The sequence below is a fragment of the Scyliorhinus canicula genome, chromosome 3 (genome assembly GCF_902713615.1).
Source record: "Scyliorhinus canicula chromosome 3, sScyCan1.1, whole genome shotgun sequence".
Lineage (NCBI taxonomy): Eukaryota > Metazoa > Chordata > Chondrichthyes > Carcharhiniformes > Scyliorhinidae > Scyliorhinus > Scyliorhinus canicula.
Window position 1 is genome coordinate 161,469,978 of NC_052148.1, and position 22,916 is coordinate 161,492,893.

Consider the following 22,916-nt stretch of genomic DNA (forward strand, 5'->3'; position numbering starts at 1 on the left):
TGCAACACCTGACTAACCCAGTCCTTTTGAAGTCCCACTTGATCTTTCACCTTCAAGTGAGTCTCCTGCAGCAGTGCTACATTCCTCTTGAAAACAAATCTCACCCAGTATTGATCCCCCCCCCCCCCCCCCCCCCCCCCCCCCCCATTCCCTTGCTTGTCTCGTAGGCCCATCGAAAACTGCTAACCAGGCTCCAAAGTCCGCAGCCCTCCTCGCACCTCACCTCTGTTCACTAGCTGACTTTAGTTAGCTACTGTGGGTGCCCCCCCCCCCCCCCGCAAACGGCATACCATCCCCTCCTACCCAGTCCCAGAAGAAAAAGAAAAAAAATCTAACCTATACAATTCAATAACATAACATATAACCGTTGCAACAAAAAAAAAGGAACAAATGCCAATCAAACCAAACAAAAACTTAAACTCTATAACAATGTGAAGTCAAGTAAGTTACAATACAGGTCAATGAAAAGAAAGTTATAACATTTATTTATATATATATATATCCAGCTCCCCAATCACAGTCCACGATCTCTCTTCCAGCTCCACTCCTCACTTCTGTCCCAAGCCATCTGCCATGAACGCCTCAGCTGCCTCCACTGTTTCAAAATAAAAATCTTTTTTTAAATTTCGAGTACCCAATTCATTTTTTCCAATTAAGGGGCAATTTTGTGTGCCCAATCCACCTACCCTGCACATCTTTGGGTTGTGGGGCGAAACCTAGGCAAACACTGGGAAAATGTGCAAACTCCACATGGACAGTGACCCCGAGCCGGGATCAAACCTGGGACCTTGGCGCCGTGAGGCAGCAATGCTAACCACTGCGCCACCGCGCTGGCCAAAATAAAAATCTTTGACATTGTACATCACCCTCAGCTTTGCCAGGTACACCATGCCAAATCGCACCCCCTTGTTGCACAGTGCTGCCTTCACTTGGCTGAACGGCGCTCATCTCTTCGCCAACTCCACTGTCAAGCCCTGGTAAATCCGAACTCTAGCATCACCCCACTGCATCTCCCGCCTCTGCCTCGCCCAGCTTAACACCTTCTCCTTTTGTGGTATTTATGGAAGCAGATAATTACTGCTCCTGGTGGCTCATTTACTTTGGGTTTGGTCCTTAACGACCATTTTTTAAGAAGTTGAAAGGGGAAACCAGGGAATTATAGACCGGTTAGCCTAACATTTGTGGTGGGGAAATTGCTGGAGTCCATAATCAAGAATAATGTAACTGAGCAACTCGAATAATTTTGGTCGATCAGGGAGAGCCAGCATGGATATGTGAAGGGAAGGTCATGTCTGACAAATCTCATTGCATTATTTAAAGGGGTGACCATGGTAGTGGGCAAGGATGTTATTTATATGGACTTCCAGCAGGCATTTGATAAAGTCCTAAATGTACGGTTATCCATTTTGAACCAAAAAGGATAGAGCAGGGTACTTTCTAAACGGGAAGAGGATGTCCAAAGAGACTTGAGGGTTCAGGTGCAGAAGGTAATCAAAAAGGCTAATGGAATGCTAGCTTTTATATCTGGAGGATTAGAATATAAAGACACAGGTTATGCTGCAGTTTTACAAAACCCTAGTTAGACCCCACTTGGAGTACTGTGAGCAGTTCTGGACGAACCTTAGGATGGATGGATTGGCCTTGGAGAGAGTGTAATGTAGGTTTACAGAAATTTTAGGAAGCAGTTCTTCACTCAAACTGTGGTAGAGGTTTGGAGCTCCCTTCCACAAACAGCAGTTGAAGCTAGAATAGTTGTTCATTGTAAATCTGAGATAGATAGATTTTTGTTGAGCAAAGATATTAAGTGATATGGGCCCAAGGGAGATTGATGGACTTAGGCCACAGATCAACCATGATCCCACTAAATGGTGGGACAGGCTCAAGGGGCTGAATGACCTACCCCTATTCCTATGTTCTTAATTGAGTTAGATTATCCATCCTGACTGCAGGCTAAGGTGACAATTCATTGATGCCTGACATTCAAGTGAATTTTTGATACCTGATACTAATGTTTTTGAAATGCCAGGAATACCTTAAGCAACTTGGTGTTAAATCTTACGTTCTTCCTTTCCTATCCTCAGCTCCCCTCTTTCCTTCTTTGGACATAATTCTATTATTGCAGCTGCCAACAACATGAATAGAAAAATACCATCCTGCCTGGAATCACAACTATTTCCATTTGTAAATGATGCATCATGCATTGAATAATGCTACCAAATTGAGGGCCTCAGTAGCACAAGCTGAAAAAGATAATGCTTCCAGATGGGGTTGGGGAATTGAGGGGTCCAAAGCAAGTAGTTGGTGAGATGTGGGGATTGGGGTATTAACCAAGCACTCCAGTGGGGGGCAGAGAGGGTCTGTGCAATAGTTACCCAGGAGTTAGAAGTAGTTTTAATTATTCTTACTTTTCATGAGTAATTATTCTTACCTTTCCTGTAAGATAGTCGGAACCATCTGAAGTTTGCTGGTTTAAATCGGAATATCAGATGGTTCCTGGTGTAAGGTAACTTCCCAATGTAAGTTTGAACTTCCCATGCAATTGCCAGGCAATCCCTACATGGGGACCTTTGAGGAGCCCCCCCCCCCCCCAACCAAATGCAATTTAGCCCCCCCCTCCCACCCGCCCAAAGATCATAGGTTATGGGCCAATGTGGCAAAATGTGAAGTTAGCCACTTTGGGAGCAAAATCAGAAATGCGGTGCAATTTTTAAGTGCCAAGAAGGTGTCCAAAGGAATCTGGGAGGCCTTCTTCATGATTCGCTAAATGCTAGCATGCAGGTGCATCAAGCAATTAGAAAGGCAAATTGTATTTTGGCCTTTATTGCAAAAGGATTTGGGTACAAGAGTAAAGACATCTTGCTGTAAGTGTATAGAGCCTTGGTACGTGTACAGTATTGTGTACAATTTTGATTTCCTTGCCTAAGGAAGGATATTATACGGAGGGAGTGCAAAGAAAGTTTATCAGACTGATTCCTGGGATGGCAGGATTGTTCTACGAGGAGAGATTGAGGAGTCTGGGCCTGTGACCTCCATTGTTTAGAAGAATGAGAGGTGATCTCATTAAAACAAACAATCCTTACAGGTATCGACAGGATCAATGGAGGTATGTTTCCCATGGCTGAGGGGGGGGGGTAGGGGGGGGGGGGGGGGGGGGGGGGGGGGGGGGGGGGGGTTTAGAACCAGGGACAGTCTCAGACTAAGAGTTAAGCTATTTCTGACTGAGATGAGGAGAAGTTTCTTCAGAGGATGGTAAATCTTTGGAATTGTTTACCCCAGAGGGCTGTGGAGGTTTAGTCATTGAATATGTTCCAGCCAAATCGATAAATTTCTAGAAAGTAATGACGTCATCGATATGATGACAATGTGGGGAAAATGATGGTGTGGTAGAAGATCAGCCATGATCCAATTGAATGGCAGAGCACAGCTGATTGCCAGATGGCCTGCTCCTATTTCCTATGTGCCTCTATAAAATGTTGAATTTTTGAGGCTCATCTCTTCCTCAAGCTTAAATTTTAAGCATTTTTATGCTCTATCTTAATTTTTTATTCCAGGTGTTACCAGTAATTCAGATGTTGAAATGGATTCAAGGCAGATGCAACAACCAGCAGCCCTAATTCCAAAAGTAAACAAAGCCACCTTGAAAGAACAAAAAGTCTTGGAGAAAAAAGTGGCATTAAGAAGAAAAAGAAAAGGAGATTTAAGGTATAATAATTGCTAGAACACTAGGAGAACTGATTTCGGTAAAGCATATTTGCTGGCGTAACTGAAAAAAATTACCCATCATGTGCTTAGGCTATGTTAGTTGGCAAAGAGCATATACTTGACAAAGGTTATTCCAATAATTATTTCAAACGTCACTGCCCCTCTTTAATTAACTGTCTTTGAATCAGAATTGAAACTGATCAGAAGTTAAGTTTTAAATATATAAGTCAGACTGCTGGAATGGGTGGGGTATTGGAGGCACCAAGAAAGTTGTATAGTATTTTTAAACTGCAGTTGCGAAAGAATGGCTAAGTCCATATTTTGTTCTTGGGCTGGCTCCAGCTGTTTGAAGTAGCCTCCAACAAATCTTCCACATTAGTGTAATTTAACATTGACTACTCGGTGGAGTTGGGAATTGTCGATGTGAACATATGTCCCACCACACTCCTTGTGCTCTGACAATGTGCCCTGTTTTTGGATCACTTCTTTGTCGATATAATGTGGGAAAATGAGCAGAGTAATGCAGATTCTACATGTACTGGGGAGATATTTCATGTTTACATTATTCTTAAATGGTTATCCATAATTTTCAGAAATCTATCTCAGGAACTCGCTTTGCATGAAGATCGAAAAAGAAAGCGTGAACAACCAGATGAATTTGACGAGATGCAGATTAAAACCGAGGTAGATAATGGGTTTCTAGAATTTGCACATTTTACAGTAGCATAAAATAAATAGCCAGTTCTTCCCTAATGTGCAAGTAGCAATTATGAAATATCAGTTTGAATTAAAATTGAAAATGCATTTCTTTTGTCAATAATATATCTCGTACTTATACAAAAATTGAGGGAAAAGTGATTTCATTTAATGTCGAAGTTGATATTTGATCAAGGATAAAATATGAACCTGGTCCTCAAAATGGGATACATTTCACTCCATAAACTGATGAATATTTATTTGAATCTTAATTTTAGTAGCTTTTCCAAAGATATCACTTGAAAATGCTCTTTTTGTCTCATTTGTATTTAATTTGTAGAGTTATTCAACCAAAGTAAGCCGTTTTGTAGCATAAATGCTTTTCTGTAGTATTGTTGTGCTTGATCATTAAAATGAGTAGTTTTTTCAGATCAGTGCTTGTCTTTTATCATACTGTAAAAGATGGGCAAGTATTTCTGTTCCACAGTGCTGAATTGATTTATTTGAAACTACTTTATTTCTTATCATTTAACCACTAAAATTAAACCTTGTTTCTTTTACAGAACAAAGAAACGGTTGTTGCTTCCTTTGCTTCAAAAGATTCCAAGAGTACTGTGCCCACAGATCTGTCAACAAATCCTGTTAGGAGACTTTCAGAGTCTATTCAATCAAATGATGAGAGCAGAAATGAATTGAAAATGGACCATGAGCCTTGTCGAAAGCAGCTAAGAAGCAATTCCTTCTCTCAAGAGTCAGTTATGAAAGCATTGGAAGTGACTGCAGTTAATGATTTTGAAATAGAAGGAAATATTAATAGTAAGGACTTACCTAAGCAGGATGATGAAGTCAAGCATATAAAAGAAAGTGATGAGGAAGTGGTGGTGTGTAAAAGTGGCTTAAGGACAGACAATTATCAGATCGATGCTGATCAGAAGCTGAGAGATCCTTCAGAGGAGAAAGCCATGTCCAATTGCCTTTATGTTATTGTTGCAAAGAGCGATAACAAAACTCTGGTTTCTTCAAATTCTTCAGATCCATCTTTAATAGAACAGAGCCAAGATGCCAAATCTGGAGAGAACTCAAAAATAAAGGAAGAAAAATGTGATGAAAAAGGGAAAGAAAAAATATATGATGCTGAAAGCTCCCTGTCAAAATCCAGGGACAATATACAAGAAGATGCAAAGGGCCACGAGAAAAACAAAGAAAAGAGAAATGAAGCAGAAGGCACTCGAACCAAAATTCAAGGAAAACTCACAAGAAGATCAAAGGCCAGTGAAAAGGGGAAACAGAAACTGAATGATTCTGAAAACCTTCGGCCTAAATTCAAGGAAATAACCATGAAGATGCTAAAGGCCGTGAGGAGAAGCAAGGAGATGAAAAAATGAAGTTGAGTATAATCGAACAAAACCTAAAGAAACTGACAAGATGATAAAGCCAAGGAAAAGAGGAACTGAGTGCGATCGATCTCGGTCAAGATTCAAAGGAAAGCTTGCAGGAAACTTTGAAAGGCCATGAGAAAGGCAAAGAGAGAAAGGGCGATTCTGGAAGCTCTTGGTCAAAATCCAAGGAGAAAATGCAGGAAGATATAAGAAGTCATGAGAAAGTGAAAGAGATTCAAAATGAATCTGAAAGCTCAAGATCCAAATCAAGGGAAAACATACAGGAAGATGTTAGAAGTAAAGAGAAAAGAAAATGTTTTGAAAATTCACGGTCGAGGTCGAAGGAGGAATTGCAGGAAGATAAACGCAATGAGAAGAGAATAGAAAAGAGGCACGATTCTGAAATAGCTCGATCAAAATCTAAGGAAATTGGAGAAAGCTCCCGGTCACAATCCAAGGACCATGGTGATAGCTCGTGGTCAAAATTCAAGGACAGTGGTGAAAGCCCACGGTCACAATCCAAAGACCATGGTAATAGCTCACGGTCAAAATACAAGGACAGCAGTGAAAGCTCACGGTCGAAATCCAAGGACGGCGATGAAAGCTTGCGGTCAAAATCCAAGGACAGGGGTGAAAGCACACGGTCAAAATCCAAGGACAGGGGTGAAAGCACACGGTCAAAATCCAAGGATGGGAGTGAAAGCTCGCGGTCAAAATCCAAGGACGGCGATGAAAGCTTGCGGTCAAAATCCAAGGACAGGGGTGAAAGCACACGGTCAAAATCCAAGGATGGGAGTGAAAGCTCGCGGTCAAAATCCAAGGATGGGAGTGAAAGCTCGCGGCCAAAATCCAAGGACGGCGATGAAAGCTTACGGTCAAAATCCAAGGACGGCGATGAAAGCTTGCGGTCAAAATCTAAGGACGGCGATGAAAGCTTGCGGTCAAAATCCAAGGATGGGAGTGAAAGCTCGCGGTCAAAATCCAAGGATGGGGGTGAAAGCTCGCGGTCAAAATCCAAGGATGGCTGCGAAAGCTCACGGTCAAAATCCAAGGATAATGGTGAAAATTCACGGTCAAAATCCAAGGACAGCAGTGCAATCTCCCGGTCAAAATCCAAGGACGGTGGTGAAAGCTCACGGCCAAAATCTATGGATGCCGGTGAAAGCTCCCAGTCACAATCCAAAGATGACGGTGAAAACCCGCGGTCAAAATCCAAGGATGGCGAAAGTTCACGGTCTAAGCCCAAGGATAGTGGTGAAAGCTCACGGTCACAATCTAAGGACAGCAGTGAAAGCTCCAGGTCACAATCTAAGGACAGCACTGAAAGCTCACAGTCTAAATCCAAGGATAGTGGTGAAAACCTGCGGTCAAAATCCAAGGGTGAAAGCTCACGGTCAAAATCCAAGGACGGCAGTGAAAGCTCTCGGTCACAATTCAAGGATGTCAGTGAAAGCTCACAGTCTAAATCAAAGGACATTGGTGAAAGCTCGCGGTCAAAATCCAGGGACAGCGTTGAAAGCTCTCTGTCAAAATCCAAGGACAGTAGCGAAAGCTCGCGGTCAAAATCCAGGGTCAGCACCGAAAGCTCGCGGTCAAAATCCAGGGACAGTAGTGAAAGCTCACGGTCAAAATCCAGGGACAGTAGTGAAAGCTCACGGTCAAAATCCAAGGTCAGCACCGAAAGCTCGCGGTCAAAATCCAGGGACAGCGTTGAAAGCTCACGGTCAAAATCCAAGGATAGTGACGAAAGCTCACGGTCAAAATCCAAGGATAGTGACAAAAGCTCACGGTCAAAATCCAAGGATAGTGACAAAAGCTCACGGTCAAAATCCAAGGATAGTGACAAAAGCTCACGGTCAAAATCCAAGGATAGTGACGAAAGCTCACGCTCAAAATCCAAGGATAGTGACGAAAGCTCACGGTCAAAATCCAAGGAGAATAGTGAACGATCACGGTCAAAATCCAAGGACAGTGACGAAAGCTCACGGACAAAATCCAAGGATGGTGGTGAAAGCCTGCGGTCAAAATCCAAGGACAGCAATGAAAGCTCACGGTCTGAGCCCAAGGAAGATAATGAATGTATTCAGAAAGGAATGGAAAAGGGGCACGATTCTGGAAGCATTCAAATGAGGCATGATTCTGAAAACACCTGCTCAAAATCCAGTGACAAAGTGTTTTGAAATTGTCCAAAACAATGAAAGGGAATGGAAGAGATATGCGATTCTGAAAACACTGTGTCAAAACCCAAGGATCATTCGGAAAGCTCGCAATCTATATTCAAGGAGAACATGCAGGATGGTGTTCAAAACAATGAGAAAGGAAATGAAAAGAGTCACGATTCTAAAAACATTCATTTTGAAAATTCACGATTGAGGTGCAAGGGAGACTTACAGGAAGATAAAGTTGATAAGGAAATAGAGAAAATGCATGATTTTGAAAATACTCTGACAATATCTCAGGAAGACTTTGAGCCTTCAAGATTAAAATCTACAGAACAGTCTAAAAGCTCTCAATCAAAATACAAAGAAAATTTGCCAGAAGACATTCAAATGACAGAGGATGACAGGTAAATGTAATTCAGAAAACGTCGAGTGTTTTTAAATCCAAAGAATACTCTGAAAGATCTCAATCCAAATCGAATGAAAAAGGCAAAGAAAACTTTCAAAACTCTGAAATTGAAGAAGAAAAGATAAATGATTTTGAAAGTATTCGGTCCTAAGCCCAAAGAATATTTAGGAAATGTGCAAGAAGAGTCCAAAGAGAAAGGACAAAGCAGTGAGAAGGTGCCGAAAAAGACAAGATAATTTTGAAGATGTTCAATCAAGGTCAACGGAAACAGTTGCAAAATAATCAAGACAATGGAAAATCTAATGGTAAAGAAATTGACTCTCAAAATTCTCTGTCCCCAAACAATATCAGTAGATTATCGAGATGTTCAGACCAGGGAGGAGAGTAATTTGGAAAATGCAGCGTCAAACTGTGGAAACGTGGAAACCGCTAGAGACCGTGGGATGGAAAAGGGAAATGAACCGGAGAATGATCAGCCAGAATCTGAAGCTCACCTGCAAGAAAATATTAAAACTAAGGAAACCGAGAATGAGAAGAAAAAGTGATTCTGAATCAAAATTAAAGAATGGCCCATGGAAGATATTGACAAAACAAATCATAGGGAGAAAGAATCTGAAAGCTTTCACTCCAAGTCAAGGAAGAAGTACAAGTTGATCAGACTAATGCTGAAAAGGGAATTAATATGGAAAGTTCCCAGTTAAAATCAGAAGAAAGCACACTGGATTCAAAAGAAATTGCACAGGATTGCACAGGAAACTTAAATATGGAAACAGAAAGATTCTGAAAAGTGAAGACAAATTAGAGGGGCGAAATGAAACCTTTGAAAGTGAAGGGAGTGAGTGCAGGCATGTGAACAACATACAACAACAAACAGAGCATGGAGTTGCACAGAGCAAAACTGGTGATTGCACAGTAGCTGTGGTGGACAAAGAGCAAACTGAGGAACCAGCTCATGACCAAGCAGCAAGGCCTAATGAGTTAGTATTCCACTAAATGTGGAACAATTGTGAATCGTTACTTTCTACTTATGAGGCCATTTCTCCTGACACCCCAACATTGGATGATGCAGGTCTTCAACGTCCAATTTCAAGTATAGCACAGTTTGTTCATTACGATCCTTCCTCACCAGCTACTCCAACACTTGATGAAAACTTTAGCTATGAGGCACACTCTGGCCAAGATACAGTTGAACCTTCTGGAGAAGGTTCTGGAAAGGACAAAGCTCAAGTTTCAGAAACATTAAAGAGGATTTATGTAATGAACAACAAGCTGAAGAACCGGATGCAAAATGTGACCCCTCAAAAGAGGGGATGCAAGGTAAGAAAATGATCACAGAGTTGTTTATCAAAAATTTGAGACTATCATTCAGATATTACCACCCAGCGTTGGGATTTGCTGTGGAGTATAGCTTCAGAGTTTTTGGGTGTTGTTACCTTTTCAGAGCCACTTGATTTTCTTTCTCATCCCGTGTTACTGAGGACAAGCTTTCAACCAGTTCTTTTGGCTTTATCAGTAAAGTGTCTTGTTCAAATAGAAAATTGTGTTATTTCCCTATTCCCTGTCAAATCGAATCTACAGGTTGCCATTAAAAAGAACTAAAAACCTGATGGTTGGGGAAACATTCACATGATCTCCACAGTATATATTTCAAAATAGTGAATAGCTGAGTGAGTCTGAAGCTATATGTATGCTATATGCTGCTTAGACTTCACCATTAGTTTGTAATTTTTTTATTCTTTCAAAAGATGTAGGTATCACTGGCAAGCATTTGCTCCTCATCCCTAAATGCCCTTGAAAAGATGGTGGTGAGCCACCTTCTTGAATCACTGGTACATCTGGTGCAGGTACACCCACAATGCTGTTAGGGAGAGAAGTGCAGGATTTTGATCCCGCAACATCGATGGAGTGGCAATATTGTGGCGAGTTAAAATGGTGTGTGGCTTGGAGAGGAATTGCAGGTGGTGGTGTTCTCATGTGCCTACTGCCCTTGTCCTTCTAAGTGGTAGAGGTCATGGGTTTGGAAGGTGCTGTCAAAGGATACTTGGTGAGTTATTGTGCATCTTGTATATAGTACACACTGCTATCACTGTGTCAGTGGTGGAGAGAGTGCATGTTTAAATTGGATGGGGTGCCCATTAAGTGGGTTGCTTTGTCTTGGATATGCCTCTGAAGCTGTTGACTGCATTGAAATGTATACATGTACTTATACCATTTTGACCAAACAACTTCCATGTTGATTAAATGTTCCTACAGGTAGCTTGCTTTATATGGATTTATGCCAATGACAGAACTAATAACACAATCTTACAAAGAGTTTTCCTTACTAAATTTCTTTACCCATTCATGTAGAGTTGCCAGTTCAGCAGGATGTTGTATCAGAAATAATCACAAGTGCCAGTTGTGAGTGGAAAGATGAAGCTGCGGTGAGTAGCTTTATAGCAAGGATACATGTTGGTGGAAAATAAAATGCCAAATGGTTCAACTATGAAGGGTAACTCAAATGTGCTCTCTTCCATGCTCTTCTCTATCTGCCTTTGCCACTGTACCTAGCATGTATTCTGCTTGCCTAACAGAATTGCAGATAGCCAGTAAAAGACCATTTGTGAAAGCAACCTTTCACAGCCCTTTTAAGACTTTCCATGGTTTTGAAAATCTGTATTAATCATCTCTTTGTTCCTGTGGGAGGATGAACCATTTTTCAAGACTTTATAACTCAAGCTTACTTTTGATTCAGAGCTGTTTCATTCAAACTTTGGGGGGGGGGGGGGGGGGGGGGAGGAATGTTTCTCAGTGAAAATTTGTTGCTTGCTTCGAAACCATTCATTTGAATTTAATTTGCTCTCCACTCCAAAATTTACAGTTTAATTCAAACTGATTCAAGCAGGGTGGGGTAGCTAACATCTTTGAACTATCCAACCTCACTGCAGAAAAAGATGAATGAATTCACCAAAGATTTTGCACTTGAGGCAGTAAACAATATTTCCACAGGAAGCCTCAGCAACTGACTGATATCTCAAGACAAAAAGTCAAGTAGATAGTGAACAACTGGAGTTTACATGCAGTGCCTGCATCTAAAAGCAGACCTCTGAAAATGGCTTTTGCCACTGTAACGTCAAGTCACCAGCTCTCTTGCTGCCATGGATTCTGCACCAGTACAGGCAGCCAATTCTGAAGCAGAAAACTTCTGAGTGCATGTTCCCTTGCAAATGTTGATAGACATGGAGTGTGAGATCATTTTCAGTGATGTTGAGGAATTGCTGACCCAACACTGTTGGTATGTGGGGGAAGTGGTGTTTGCTGCTCAAGAGATTGAAGAGGCTCAAGTCAAAGTGAATTGGATGAGCAGGCAATGGTGAAGAGCCAACCTCCATCACAGGAATGGTTCCAATTTTTATTATTCATGACATGGGTAATTCTGAAAATACTGCATTTATTGCTCATTTCCAATTTGAACCCCTTGAGTGACGACTGAAACATGGTCCTGTCAGGTTCTGAGAAGTATATTGAAGAACCAGTTGAGTTTTAGGACAGTATAGCAATCTTTCTAACTTTGATTAACCATCAACCTTTCTGTTACTATTCGGAATATATCAAATTGTGTGCTTGCTGAAGAAGTAGCGGGAAGCATCTGAGAAAATTGAAACGTCAAACTTTTGCATTGTGCAGCTTGTATAGTGTAATCGATGTTTGGATTTTGAAAAAATTTAGATTTTTTTTAAAACTGACTTTGAATTAACAGGTTTGTACAATATAGCCTTTAATTCGTGGATTAATCTGAAACATTCACTATCTTTTCCATTACTATTTAACTTCGGATTATGGAGGGCCCAAAGCTGTGCACATTGCTCCCAACAGGGGGCTGACTAATGTGTAAATTCAAGATATAATTGAGAATCATAATCTCTAAAACAGAATCCCTCCAGTGCAGCCATTCGGCCCATCGGATCTGCAACAAGCCTCAGAGCACCGAATCCTGGCCCTGAGTCAAGTCCATGTGGAGTTTGCACATTCTCCCCGTGTCTGCGTGGGTTTCACCCTCACAACAGTAATATGTGCCGGATAGGTGGATTGGCCATGCTAAATTGCCCCTCAATTGAAAAAAATAATTGGGTACTCTAAATTTATTTTTTTAAAATGAATAATCCCAGCTTCTCCAATCTATCTACGTAACTGAAGTCACTCTTTCTGCAACTTTCCTATAGCATGGTTCCAAGGATTGGTCTAATGCATTTGAGACTGAACCAGTGGTTTAGAAAGGTTCATCACCACTTCCTTATATCACTGTTTATAACGCCCAATATTCCATATTTTTTGTTGATGTTTCCAATTAAGAGGCAATTTAGCATGGCCAATTCACCTACCCTGCACATCTTTGGATTGTGGGGGTGAGACCCACGTAGACATGGGGGAGAAATGTGCAAACTCTACAGGGACAGTGACCCGGAGCCGGGATTGAACCCGAGTCCTCGGTGCTGTGAGGCAGCAGTGCTAACCACTGCACCACCGTACTGCCCTCCATCTGACTTTTCACGTTTTCACCATTCCCTGCCACCATCAACGATTTGTGTGCATATACCCCCAGGTCTCTGTTCCTTCAGAATTTTACCCTTTATTTTATATTGTCTCATTTTTCCTACCAAAATGGATCACGTCACACTTCTGCATTACATCTCATCTACCAAGTGTCTGCCCATTCGACCAGCCTGCCTATTTATTTTGAAATATATCACTATCCTCCTCACAGTTCAGAGTCAAGTCTTTTTCATTGCAAATTTAAAAAGTGTGCCATGTCCATCCAAGTATAGAACATGAAATAAATCAAAATCAGTGGTCCTAGTACCGACCCTCGTTGAACTCCACTGGACACCTTTCCCCAGTCCGAAAGGCAGCCGCTAATCTGATTTCTGTTACGCCACCAACTTTGTATCAATGCGACCACTTTTTATTCTCTGCGTGTCAACTTTGATGGCAAGCCTACTTTCAACTGCCCTTTGGAAGTTCATGGAGACTGCATCAACTGTGTTACCTATCCTCATTGACACTCTCTATTGCCTCATAAAATAATCTCAAATGGTTATTTAAACTTAATATGCCTTTAACAAACCTGTGCTGGTTTATCACAATTAATCCACATTTGTCCAAGTGACTTAATTTTGTCCAGGGTCGTCTTTTCTAAAAATTTCCAACAACCAAAGTTAAACTAACTGGCTGACATTTGCTGCGTTTAGCATTGCACCCTTTTCTGAACTATGCTGTAACATTTGCAATTCTCCAGCCTCTACCCCTGTAGCAGGGGGTTAGATTTCCACCTTAGTTCCTTCAGTCAGCTTTGTGAACTTACAGACAAAGTAAACCTGAATTTGATCTTACCTGTACTTGCTTTCAGTCTGATCCAAAATAATATCCAAATATTTCTTATCTTAATGTTATCTATCTCTCCCAATCTTTAGTGTACGCTGTTGTCTTTTCTAATGCTGCATTGTAGTTCTCATCCCCATGCTTAATTTTTTTAAGCTTCTTCTACAGCACTGGCAAACCATCCCATGAGAGCATTGCTTCTGGGCCTGTTGATGGTGCAATATCAGGTCTGTACAAGTCCCACTTCCCTCATAACTGGTCACAGTGTCTAGAAATCTAAAGTCCTTCCTCCTACATAATCTTTCTAACCATGCATTCATCTGCAATATCCTCCTCTTTCTGTACTCACTTAGTCTCTGTTCTAGCTTTCTGAATTCTGCCGACAGGACCTTGTCTCCTCTTCTACCTATGTTGTTGGTTTTGCTTTGGACTGCAACCTCTTGCTATTAAAGCACCTCATCCCAACCCCTCCCGCTACACCCCAACCTCAATGTTCTGCAGCAGCCTAGTAAAATCCTGGATGCTGGGAAGTAACATACCTTGAATCGCTGTGGCTGCAGAAAAACCTACTTGTTCCCTTAACTGGAGAATCCTATACCACTATTGCTTCACCAATCATCTTCCAGTGACACTAGCTCCTGCTCAATCTCTGAAACTCAGAACTTGAATCTTTCTAGCTGGTGACCTTTCCTGCACATGTTATTGAGGAGAAGCATCCTGGAGTTCACACAAACGACAGGATGTGCATTTGATGGGACTGAGGGGGCCTGTCATGCGTCTATTTATTAAACAATGTACTAAATTAAGAGAAAAAAGCTGATGACAAATAAACCCGAACAGCTGCATCCCTTGTGCTGAAATCACTTACTTTTAGAGGGTGATTAATTTAAATGTTTTTGTTTAATTTTTATTATTTATTTATCTATTTTTCGTTTCTACTAGGATCTGGCCCCAGCCTGTTTCGGGTGGAGCCCATCCCAACAGTGTACTTCCTTACTGTCCCAATACTGGTGCCAGTGTCCCACGAAAACAGAGAAATAATGCCTGGCAAATCTATTAGAATTCTGAGGTGGTATCGAGAAAGATAGATAAAGGGGAATCAGACTGGGGCTGGTTTAGCACAGGGCTAAATCGCTGGCTTTGAAAGCAGACCAAGGCAGGCCAGCAGCACGGTTCAATTCCCGTACCAGCCTCCCCGAACAGGCGCGGAATGTGGCGACTGAGGGCTTTTCACAGTAACTTCATTGAAGCCTACTTGTGACAATAAGCAATTTTAATTTCATTTAATTTCATTTTGTATATGTAACATACTTTGAAAGAATAAATTAATACATTGTCATCAGTATATTTACATGTGATAGCAAGAGCCTATGAGTCGAACAATTTTAATTTTTAAAATTAGGGGCCTCACGGTAGCATGGTGGTTAGCATCAATGCTTCACAGCTCCAGGGTCCCAGGTTCGATTCCCGGCTGGGTCACTGTCTGTGTGGAGTCTGCACGTCCTCCCCGTGTGCGCGTGGGTTTCCTCCGGGTGCTCCGGTTTCCTCCCACAGTCCAAAGATGTGCGGGTTAGGTGGATTGGCTATGCTAAATTGCCCGTAGTGTAAGGTTAATGGGGGGATTGTTGGGTTACGGGTATACGGGTTACGTGGGTTTAAGTGGGGTGATCATTGTTCGGCACAACATCGAGGGCCGAAGGGCCTGTTCTGTGCTGTACTGTTCTATGTTCTATGTTCTATGTTCTAAAACTGGTTGAACAAATATTCATATATAATATACACACACACACACACGACCAGCAAGCATTGGAGTCAATCAGTTTTTCTTCTGACTCTGCTTGATCTTTTCAAAGTTTGACCTTGCTGCTCAGAACTTGTAGATTCAATGTTCTCCATGACATTCTCATGCTCAGGAGCTGCTGAACAATCTGACACTGCCGCTTGCGTTGATTTGTCAATCATCAAGTTGTTGTGAGAGTCTTTGGTTTTCAAGAGTGCGTGACGATTTCCTCTTAAAATCCAGCCCGTCCTCTGTCTGTACACTGTAGGAACGAGCTGCTACTTCTTCAAGTGCAATGGCTTTTCTCAACCAGTTGCCTGAATCTTCTACTCTCTCAATGTCATCACTACTCAGAGGTGGTGAAGTTCTAGACACTCTATCATAGAACTGCTTTTGTTTTGTTTTAATGTTTTGCATTTCCTGCCGCACCACTGCATTCTCCTCCTTTGCCAAGTATGGAGGTGCGGGACGCAACCTTCTATTCATGAGTAACTCCGGTGATCTACCATGTGACAATGGTAATGCTCTGTAACTTAATAGTGCGCGATATAGATCAGATTGGCTGTCCATTGCTTTCTTCAACAATTGCTTAACAGTATGTCCACCTTTTTCGGCTTTTCCATTTTCTTGAAGGTACAACGGACGAGATGTGACATGATTGAAATCATACGTGACTGCAACGTGTTGCCACTCTGCAGCTAAATCAAGAACCGTTGAGTTGCAGAATTTAATGTTTAGCAGAAATTGACTTGGTATGCAGTATTACCCTGCTTGCCGTTATGCTTGACACTACAGCCATTTCAGGATAGTTTGAAAAATAGTCTATGATCGTTAAATAATCTTCCCTCGTAGGCAAAAGAGATCAATAACTGTTTTCTCCATGGTGCCATAGGTAAATCAGATATCTGCATAGGTTCTCTTGTTTGCTTACAACAATGCGTCTGGCATGTGTCACAACAACTGACCATCCTTTCAATTTCATGGTTTATACCTGACCAGTAAACAGAGTCACGAGCTCTCGGTTTACATTTTTCAACCCCAAGATGTCCTTTTGTGTATCCTCTTTAGTACATCAGGTATGACAATCGTGTTTAAATGAAGTACCATTCCATTAATGATACTGAGTTCAGATCTTCTATTGTAGAACTCCATACATTGACATCTGGGCCAGTGTGAGTTGATGTTCCTCATCATCTCTTTGATCATTCCTGGTCTCTTCTTGGATCTCACGTAGTTTTGCATCTGATACTGGTAGTAGTGTGGAAATAAGATTTACATGCAGATCTGCATTGTCAGCAATTTCACTATTTATACTTTGTATCGGCGCTCTCAATAATATATCTGCTAAGAACAAATATTTGCCTGGCGTGTAGATGAGATTGAAGTCATAGCGTTGTAACTTCACCATCAACATCTGAATGTGTGGAGACACCTGGTTGAGATTTTTTTGATGTTAACCAAAGGACGATGATCTGTCTCAACTGAAAGTTGGAAGCCCATGGATGTAGTCGTGGAATTTCACCTAGCCTACAACTAAACCCAGGCATTCTTTTTCGATTTGAGCGTACGTCTACTCTGTTGTTGTCATGGACCGTGATGCAAAAGTGACTAGTTTCCAATCGTCATGCCCGGGTTGCAGAAGAACTGTTCCCAGGCCACCTTTGGACACGTCTGTTGACACTTTAATCTGCTTAGACTGGTCAAAAGGTGTGAGAACTGGTGTGGTTAGTGAAGCCTTGAGCTTCTTCCACTCTTGCTCATGTTGCTCAGTCCATTGTCTTGTGCAGGAGATCACATAAATCTGTTGTTTTTGCTGTCCGGTTTGGATTGAATTTCCTTATAAAATTGATCAACTCTTTAAGGTTTTCTTGTCGTGTGGTTTTGGCATGTTGAGAATTGCTTGAATTTTGTCTTTGTCAGGTTCAATACCATGCGATGAGAGCTTGTCACCTAGGAATGTGACGTCAGTTACTCCAAATTAGCACTTTTGTTTGTTGAGAGCTTCAGCCCATTTCTCCTGACGCTCATTAAAACTTTAAGCAACCTCGTTTTGTGCTAGTTTATGGTTGAACCCCAAATGATGATATCATCCACGGACACACGTACACCTTCGATGCCTTGGATTATGTGCTCCACGGCACAGTGAAAAATTTCTAATGCCGAAATTATGCAAAGCGGCATTCTCCGAAAGCAGTACCCTCCAAATGGCCTATTAAAAGTGCAATATTTTGTACAGTGTTCCTCTAGCTTTAGTTGCCAGAAACCCTGAGATGCATCAAGTTTTGTAAAGAATTACGCACCAGTCACCTCAGATGGATTTCCTCATGTTTTGGTGTTTGATAATGTTCTCTTTTGATATTTTGATTAAGATTTTTGGGATCCATGCATATGCGAATGTCGCCATTCTTTTTCTTTGCACAAACCATGGAGTTTACCCAGTCGGTAGGTTCTTCTATCTTTCTGATTACTTTTAATTTGTGTCTAGCTCCTTTTTGAGTTGTATCTTGTCGATGAATGATAGTGTACCAAAACCTGGTAATACACCGCTGAATTTGCTGATAATGTTCTCCGAATCATTGGAGTGTTGATCCAACCCGTTGTGGATGCTATGTACCAACTGCACTAGACCTAATTCTTCACAGGACTGATCACCTAATAATGAATCCAAGCTCTCGGATACAATATAGAATAGGACGAAATAAACTGTGTTCACCACCAAACTCCGATCACAAGCACCATAACATTTAATGTTTGAACTATTATAATCTCTGAAATATTTTGTGATTTCTTCTAATTAGCTGAATTTTTAGATCAGTAATGCTGATTAAATTGGCTTTGGCACCAGTGTCTAACTTCAATTGGACCACTGTACCATTCACTTCCAGTGTTAGCAGTCATTTGCCCTCATCAACCACATTTATTTTAAATGGAGTATCAGTTTGCATTTTTTAAGTGCTGGAGAATTTTTTGATATCTCTAAAAAAATTATTATTCTGTGTTATTACTCCAACAAACAATGATGTTTCATCACTGGAGATCATGTCTTCCACTGTACTGACTGGTCTGGGGTTGAACTTAGAGTTCTGAGCAAAATGATTTTTTCTTTGCATCTGGAACAAAACTTGCCAAACGCTGGACACTGCCTTAATTTGTCCCTTTGACCACATCTTTTACACAGAAATACTTCGTCCTGATCTTTAACCTGTTTGTTGGTGTGCAAGGAGCTGCAGGAACTTTCCCGCCTTTTTTGGAAGCTTCCCGTCTTTTTGGAAAAAGGACAGCGACCGGAGTGTTCATCTCCAAGAAGACATCGCCATTACTGAGAAACATTTCAGAACGCTGTGCTGCTAACTTGTGAGCCTGACAAATCTTAACTGTTTGTTCCAAAGACAGCTCCGATTCCCTCAGCAACCGTTCCCTCAGATTATTTTCATTCACTCCAAACACAATCTGATCCCAAATCACAGGAGATTCCACTGCAGAAAAATTGCAGGTTTTGGCTTTTAACTTTAAATCAGTGATTAAATGATCTATGGTGTCTCGTGTTCTGGAAAGGTGACCTGAACACACAGCGTTCATAAATTTCATTCCTTCTGGGGCTGCAATTAGCATCAAATCGTCAAATTACTTTGTTAACATTTTTACTCACTTCATCATTTGTAAATACAAACATATTAAACGCAGCAATTGCTTCAGGCCCTGCCGCTGCTAGGAGCATCGCTACCCTAGGCCAAGTTCCCAACTTTTGTGTTGGGTGCTGACCACTCTTTTCTTATCTTGCCTGGAGCTTTTACCTCTGTCTCACATTTATGTTATGGTTATTTTCATTCCAAAAGACTATTTATGTTAAAGTGTACATTATTGTGTCATTGAACTAGTTTACCTAATACATTTCTGAAATAAACTGATAATCAGCTAACGAAGACGGTCTTAATCCCAGAAAGTTAGGAAATAAATAATTTCTCTGCTGCCTGCTATTACCGCTTGCAAATGCCAGCAGACCCCTCCTGTTTAACCCCTCACTCAGAGGTGGCTTGTTGTTCTTTGCTAAGAAAGGAACTTTTACCTACCTTCCTCTACATAAACACAGAGAACGTCTTCCCCACAAAGGAATTCAGAACTTGATCACTGCCAAGCAATGCAAAATGCTTGTTTTTGGAGTGTTAGTATTAAATGTTTTCCATTAATTATTAATGAAAATAGTTTTTTATTAGGGGCGGTCAGCTTTTTGTTTTTTAAATACTTAATGGCATTTGTTATAGTTGTGAGGACCAACCAGGCACAGGTAATCCAACAAGTAAGGGATCCTGTTTTACTGGGCCTCATTCATTTTGATGCACAGGTATTTGCTTTGTGCGGTTCTGTCGCTGTCATTGAAGAGATCTGGATAAACCTTAAAGTGGTTTTTTGTTCAAATGTTTAAGTATTGGTCTCATTGTGTTGCACATTTAGAAAACTTAAATTTAGTCTTAGATCAGCATTGTAGTATGTTGTATTCTGCTATTTAAAGTAAGAAACAATGCAATTTGTTTCGGTAAGATGCATTAAATATAAGATCTCAAAAGTGTTTTTCGTTTTGTTATGGTGTGATTGCACATGAATATTTTGGATTTCTTCTAGCCATGGTTATTGCCAAGTACTCATGCCTATCTTTTTCCAATTTTCATCCTTCTGCAGCTCTAGTTTAATCCATACAATATATGATTTGATTTTCACCCACAGCTATCCCTTGTGTCACCAAAGTAGCCATTCCTCTTGGCAGCCGAGACAGTGAATGTTGGCAGGCTATTCCAACAGCTGCTCTCTGTTCAACCAACATCCATACACACACTGTTAGCATGCGACACTCAGTAAACTGATTAAAATTGTTCCTGCAAATGAATCCTTAGTATTACATGCAAATTGTATGTAAATATACCACCAGTGCTTTGCATACTTACTTTGAAATTGCATCACAGTTAAATAGGCAAAATAATGCATTGCAATGATTCCATTTTCTAACAAACACACTGCGCTCATCTTGTGCAGATGAACTTTTTGTGAGGGCTCCAGAAGTATGTTTTATGCAATTCATTTTTCTGCTCAGATGTATAACTACAATGTATTAATGCAAATTTTCTTTCCAACATAGGAGAAGCAATCTGTCGATAGTTCCGAAGAGCAAACTTCCTCTCAAAGAGAAAGAAAACCCAAACGTCCATATACTCCAGCAGAAAATCCCTCTAAGCGAAGGCATCTTCATTCAGGTATATACAAAGTAATTTCAGCTTTACATTTTTTCCCCCCCTTTTTAGGGCCTGTGCTTAATTCAAAATTTAATGTAACAATCTAAACCTGCAGGTGGGTTGATTGTCGTAAAAACCTATCTGGTTCACTAATGTCCTTTAGGGAAGGAAATCCTTACCGGGTCTGTCCAACATGTGACTCCAGATCCGCAGCAATCTGGTTGACTCTCGAGTCCTCTGAAATGGAGGATAATTAATGACGGGCAGTAAATGCTGGCACAGCCAGTGATGCCCACATTCTGTAGATAATTTTTTTTAAATTCTGTATGTTTTAATGCCATTAGAGGAGATAATTGCAGAAGAGGAAAAAGATATGCCCAAACCTATTGCAAAAGCTGAACCAGTTCAAGTAGAGGATGAAGAAAGACCAACGCAATCTCAAGACACAATTACTACAAAACCTGAAGAAAAAACAAGGTAATTATGCTGTATAGCTATCATAATTTAAAGGTGTACACTTCAAAAAGGGAAAATTCATGTATCCCTTCTACTGACATAATCCATCTCACTCTTTGATGTTTTTATTGATTTTCATCTTTTATGGTACATAATTCCGTCATTGCTGACCAAAGTCAAATTTTGCATATTTACATAGTTCCTTTGGTTCGGGGCAGGGTCTTGACTCCTCTTCTTCCCTTCTTTCCCCTCTGAACAAAGTGAGATGAGTGTACATACATACATGTTTTGGCCTAGCACTTTCTGGGTGTCTACCTGTTTCTCTCTCTCTTTCTCCCCCCCCCCCCCCCCCCACCCCCTTCCCTGTGGCTGTGAATCTTATCTGGCTGTTCCGCTCTGTTTGGGCACTTTATGTTGACCCTGACGTGTGTCGCCCAGTGTGCTGTTTTTGACTCTGCTCCCTCCCTCTTGTTTGCGGGTCCACAGCCCTGCCGCCTGTGTTCTGACCTGCAGATAATTTCTGAGCCCCCCCCCCCCCCCCCCCCCCCCCCGCCAACCACCTTCTCTCTTCCTCTTCTCCTCCCCCCCCCCCCCCCCCCCCCCCCCCCCTTTAGCTGCTGGCTACAAAAAGGTCTTCAAACGGTTTGGTGAATGGCCTCCACATCTCACAGGTGAATTTTTTATTTTCTCCTGTCGGAGGAATTCCGATAGGTCGGACAGCCAGTCTGCAGCTTTGGGTGGCGCTGCCGATCACCAGCGAGCAGGATTGTTCGGCAGGTGATTAGGGAGGCAAACGCTAGGGTGAGTCTCTTTCCCCCCCCCCCCCCCCCTCCCAGTGTAGAGTTCTGGCTGGTCGGAGACCCCAAAGATCACCACTTTTGGGCATGGATCCACCCTTGGACTTTGCCCCAAAGAAGGTTGTCCAGAACCTGACAAGTCTGGGGCAGGCCCAAAACATGTGGGTGTGGTTGGCCGGGCCTCCCTGACACTGTTCACATTTGCCCTCCACCTCCGGTGACAATGGTATTGTCACTGGACTAGTAAACTGGATATCCAGAGTAATTGTCTGTGGACCCAGGTTCAAATTCGACCACTGCAGATGGTGAAATTTGAATTTAATAAAACTCTGGACTTAAAATTCTAATGCTGACCATGAAAGTATCGTTGCTTGTCATAAAAACCCCATTTGGTTCACTATCTACCGTCCTTACCTGGTATGGCCTACATGTGACTCCAGACCCACTGAAATGTGGTTGATTCTTAACTGCCCCCTCAAGGTCTGTTAGGGGTGGGCAATAAATGCTGGCACAGCCTGCGATGTCCAGTCCCATGAATGAATTAAAATAAATGTCAAAGTGGAGTTTGTCATGTTCAGTGCTTCGATCCAGAGTCGTTATTCCTCTTCCCCCCCCCCCCCCCCCCCCCCCCCACCACCACAGCCACTTCTATCCCTAGTTCTTCCTCCCGTTTTTCTCTTGTCTCATCCAGTGGGGAGTGTGCCTCTTCCAACAGTTGCCTTTTCAGGTCCCCGCAGTTCACTTTCCCTACCTTGCCGGTGTCCAACAGTTTCTCTACCGGTGAGTGTCTTGGCTTCTGTGGGTGTCTTGGCTTACTTGGGTATGTTGTTGTTTCCCTAGGGAGGAAGTTTCTAAGTTGTATATGTCTTAACTTATTCCTTTGGTCAGCTGAAACCTCTGCATAAACTCCTCCAACGCCACTAATCTGTCATTTGTGTGTAAGTTGCTAACTGTC

General features: G+C 41.7%; 2 protein-coding genes across 6 annotated transcripts in view; both read left to right on the forward strand.

The window, feature by feature from the left end:
• Nucleotides 1-5,827, forward strand: part of LOC119963064 (biorientation of chromosomes in cell division protein 1-like 1) — a 69,457-nt gene extending 63,630 nt beyond the window's left edge. For both annotated transcript variants that reach the window (XM_038791618.1, XM_038791619.1), the window contains 3 exons: nt 3,552-3,702; nt 4,296-4,386; nt 4,962-5,827. In XM_038791618.1, coding sequence (XP_038647546.1) covers nt 3,552-3,702; nt 4,296-4,386; nt 4,962-5,783 — 1,064 coding nt within the window. In that variant the 3' untranslated portion in view covers nt 5,784-5,827. The remainder of the gene's footprint in view (nt 1-3,551; nt 3,703-4,295; nt 4,387-4,961) is intronic.
• A 2,146-nt stretch (nt 5,828-7,973) lies between these two features.
• The window catches only part of LOC119963065 (biorientation of chromosomes in cell division protein 1-like 1), a 31,874-nt gene continuing 16,931 nt past the window's right edge, over nt 7,974-22,916 (forward strand). The window contains exons 1-5 of one of the 4 annotated variants that reach the window (XM_038791622.1): nt 9,505-9,662; nt 10,695-10,768; nt 17,853-17,925; nt 20,615-20,729; nt 21,053-21,185. In XM_038791622.1, the coding sequence (XP_038647550.1) occupies nt 10,758-10,768; nt 17,853-17,925; nt 20,615-20,729; nt 21,053-21,185 (332 nt within the window). In that variant the 5' untranslated portion in view covers nt 9,505-9,662; nt 10,695-10,757. Of the gene's footprint in view, nt 9,663-10,694; nt 10,769-17,852; nt 17,926-20,614; nt 20,730-21,052; nt 21,186-22,916 lie in introns of all 4 variants that reach the window. The other 3 variants (XM_038791623.1, XM_038791621.1, XM_038791620.1) reach the window with 3 other exon arrangements.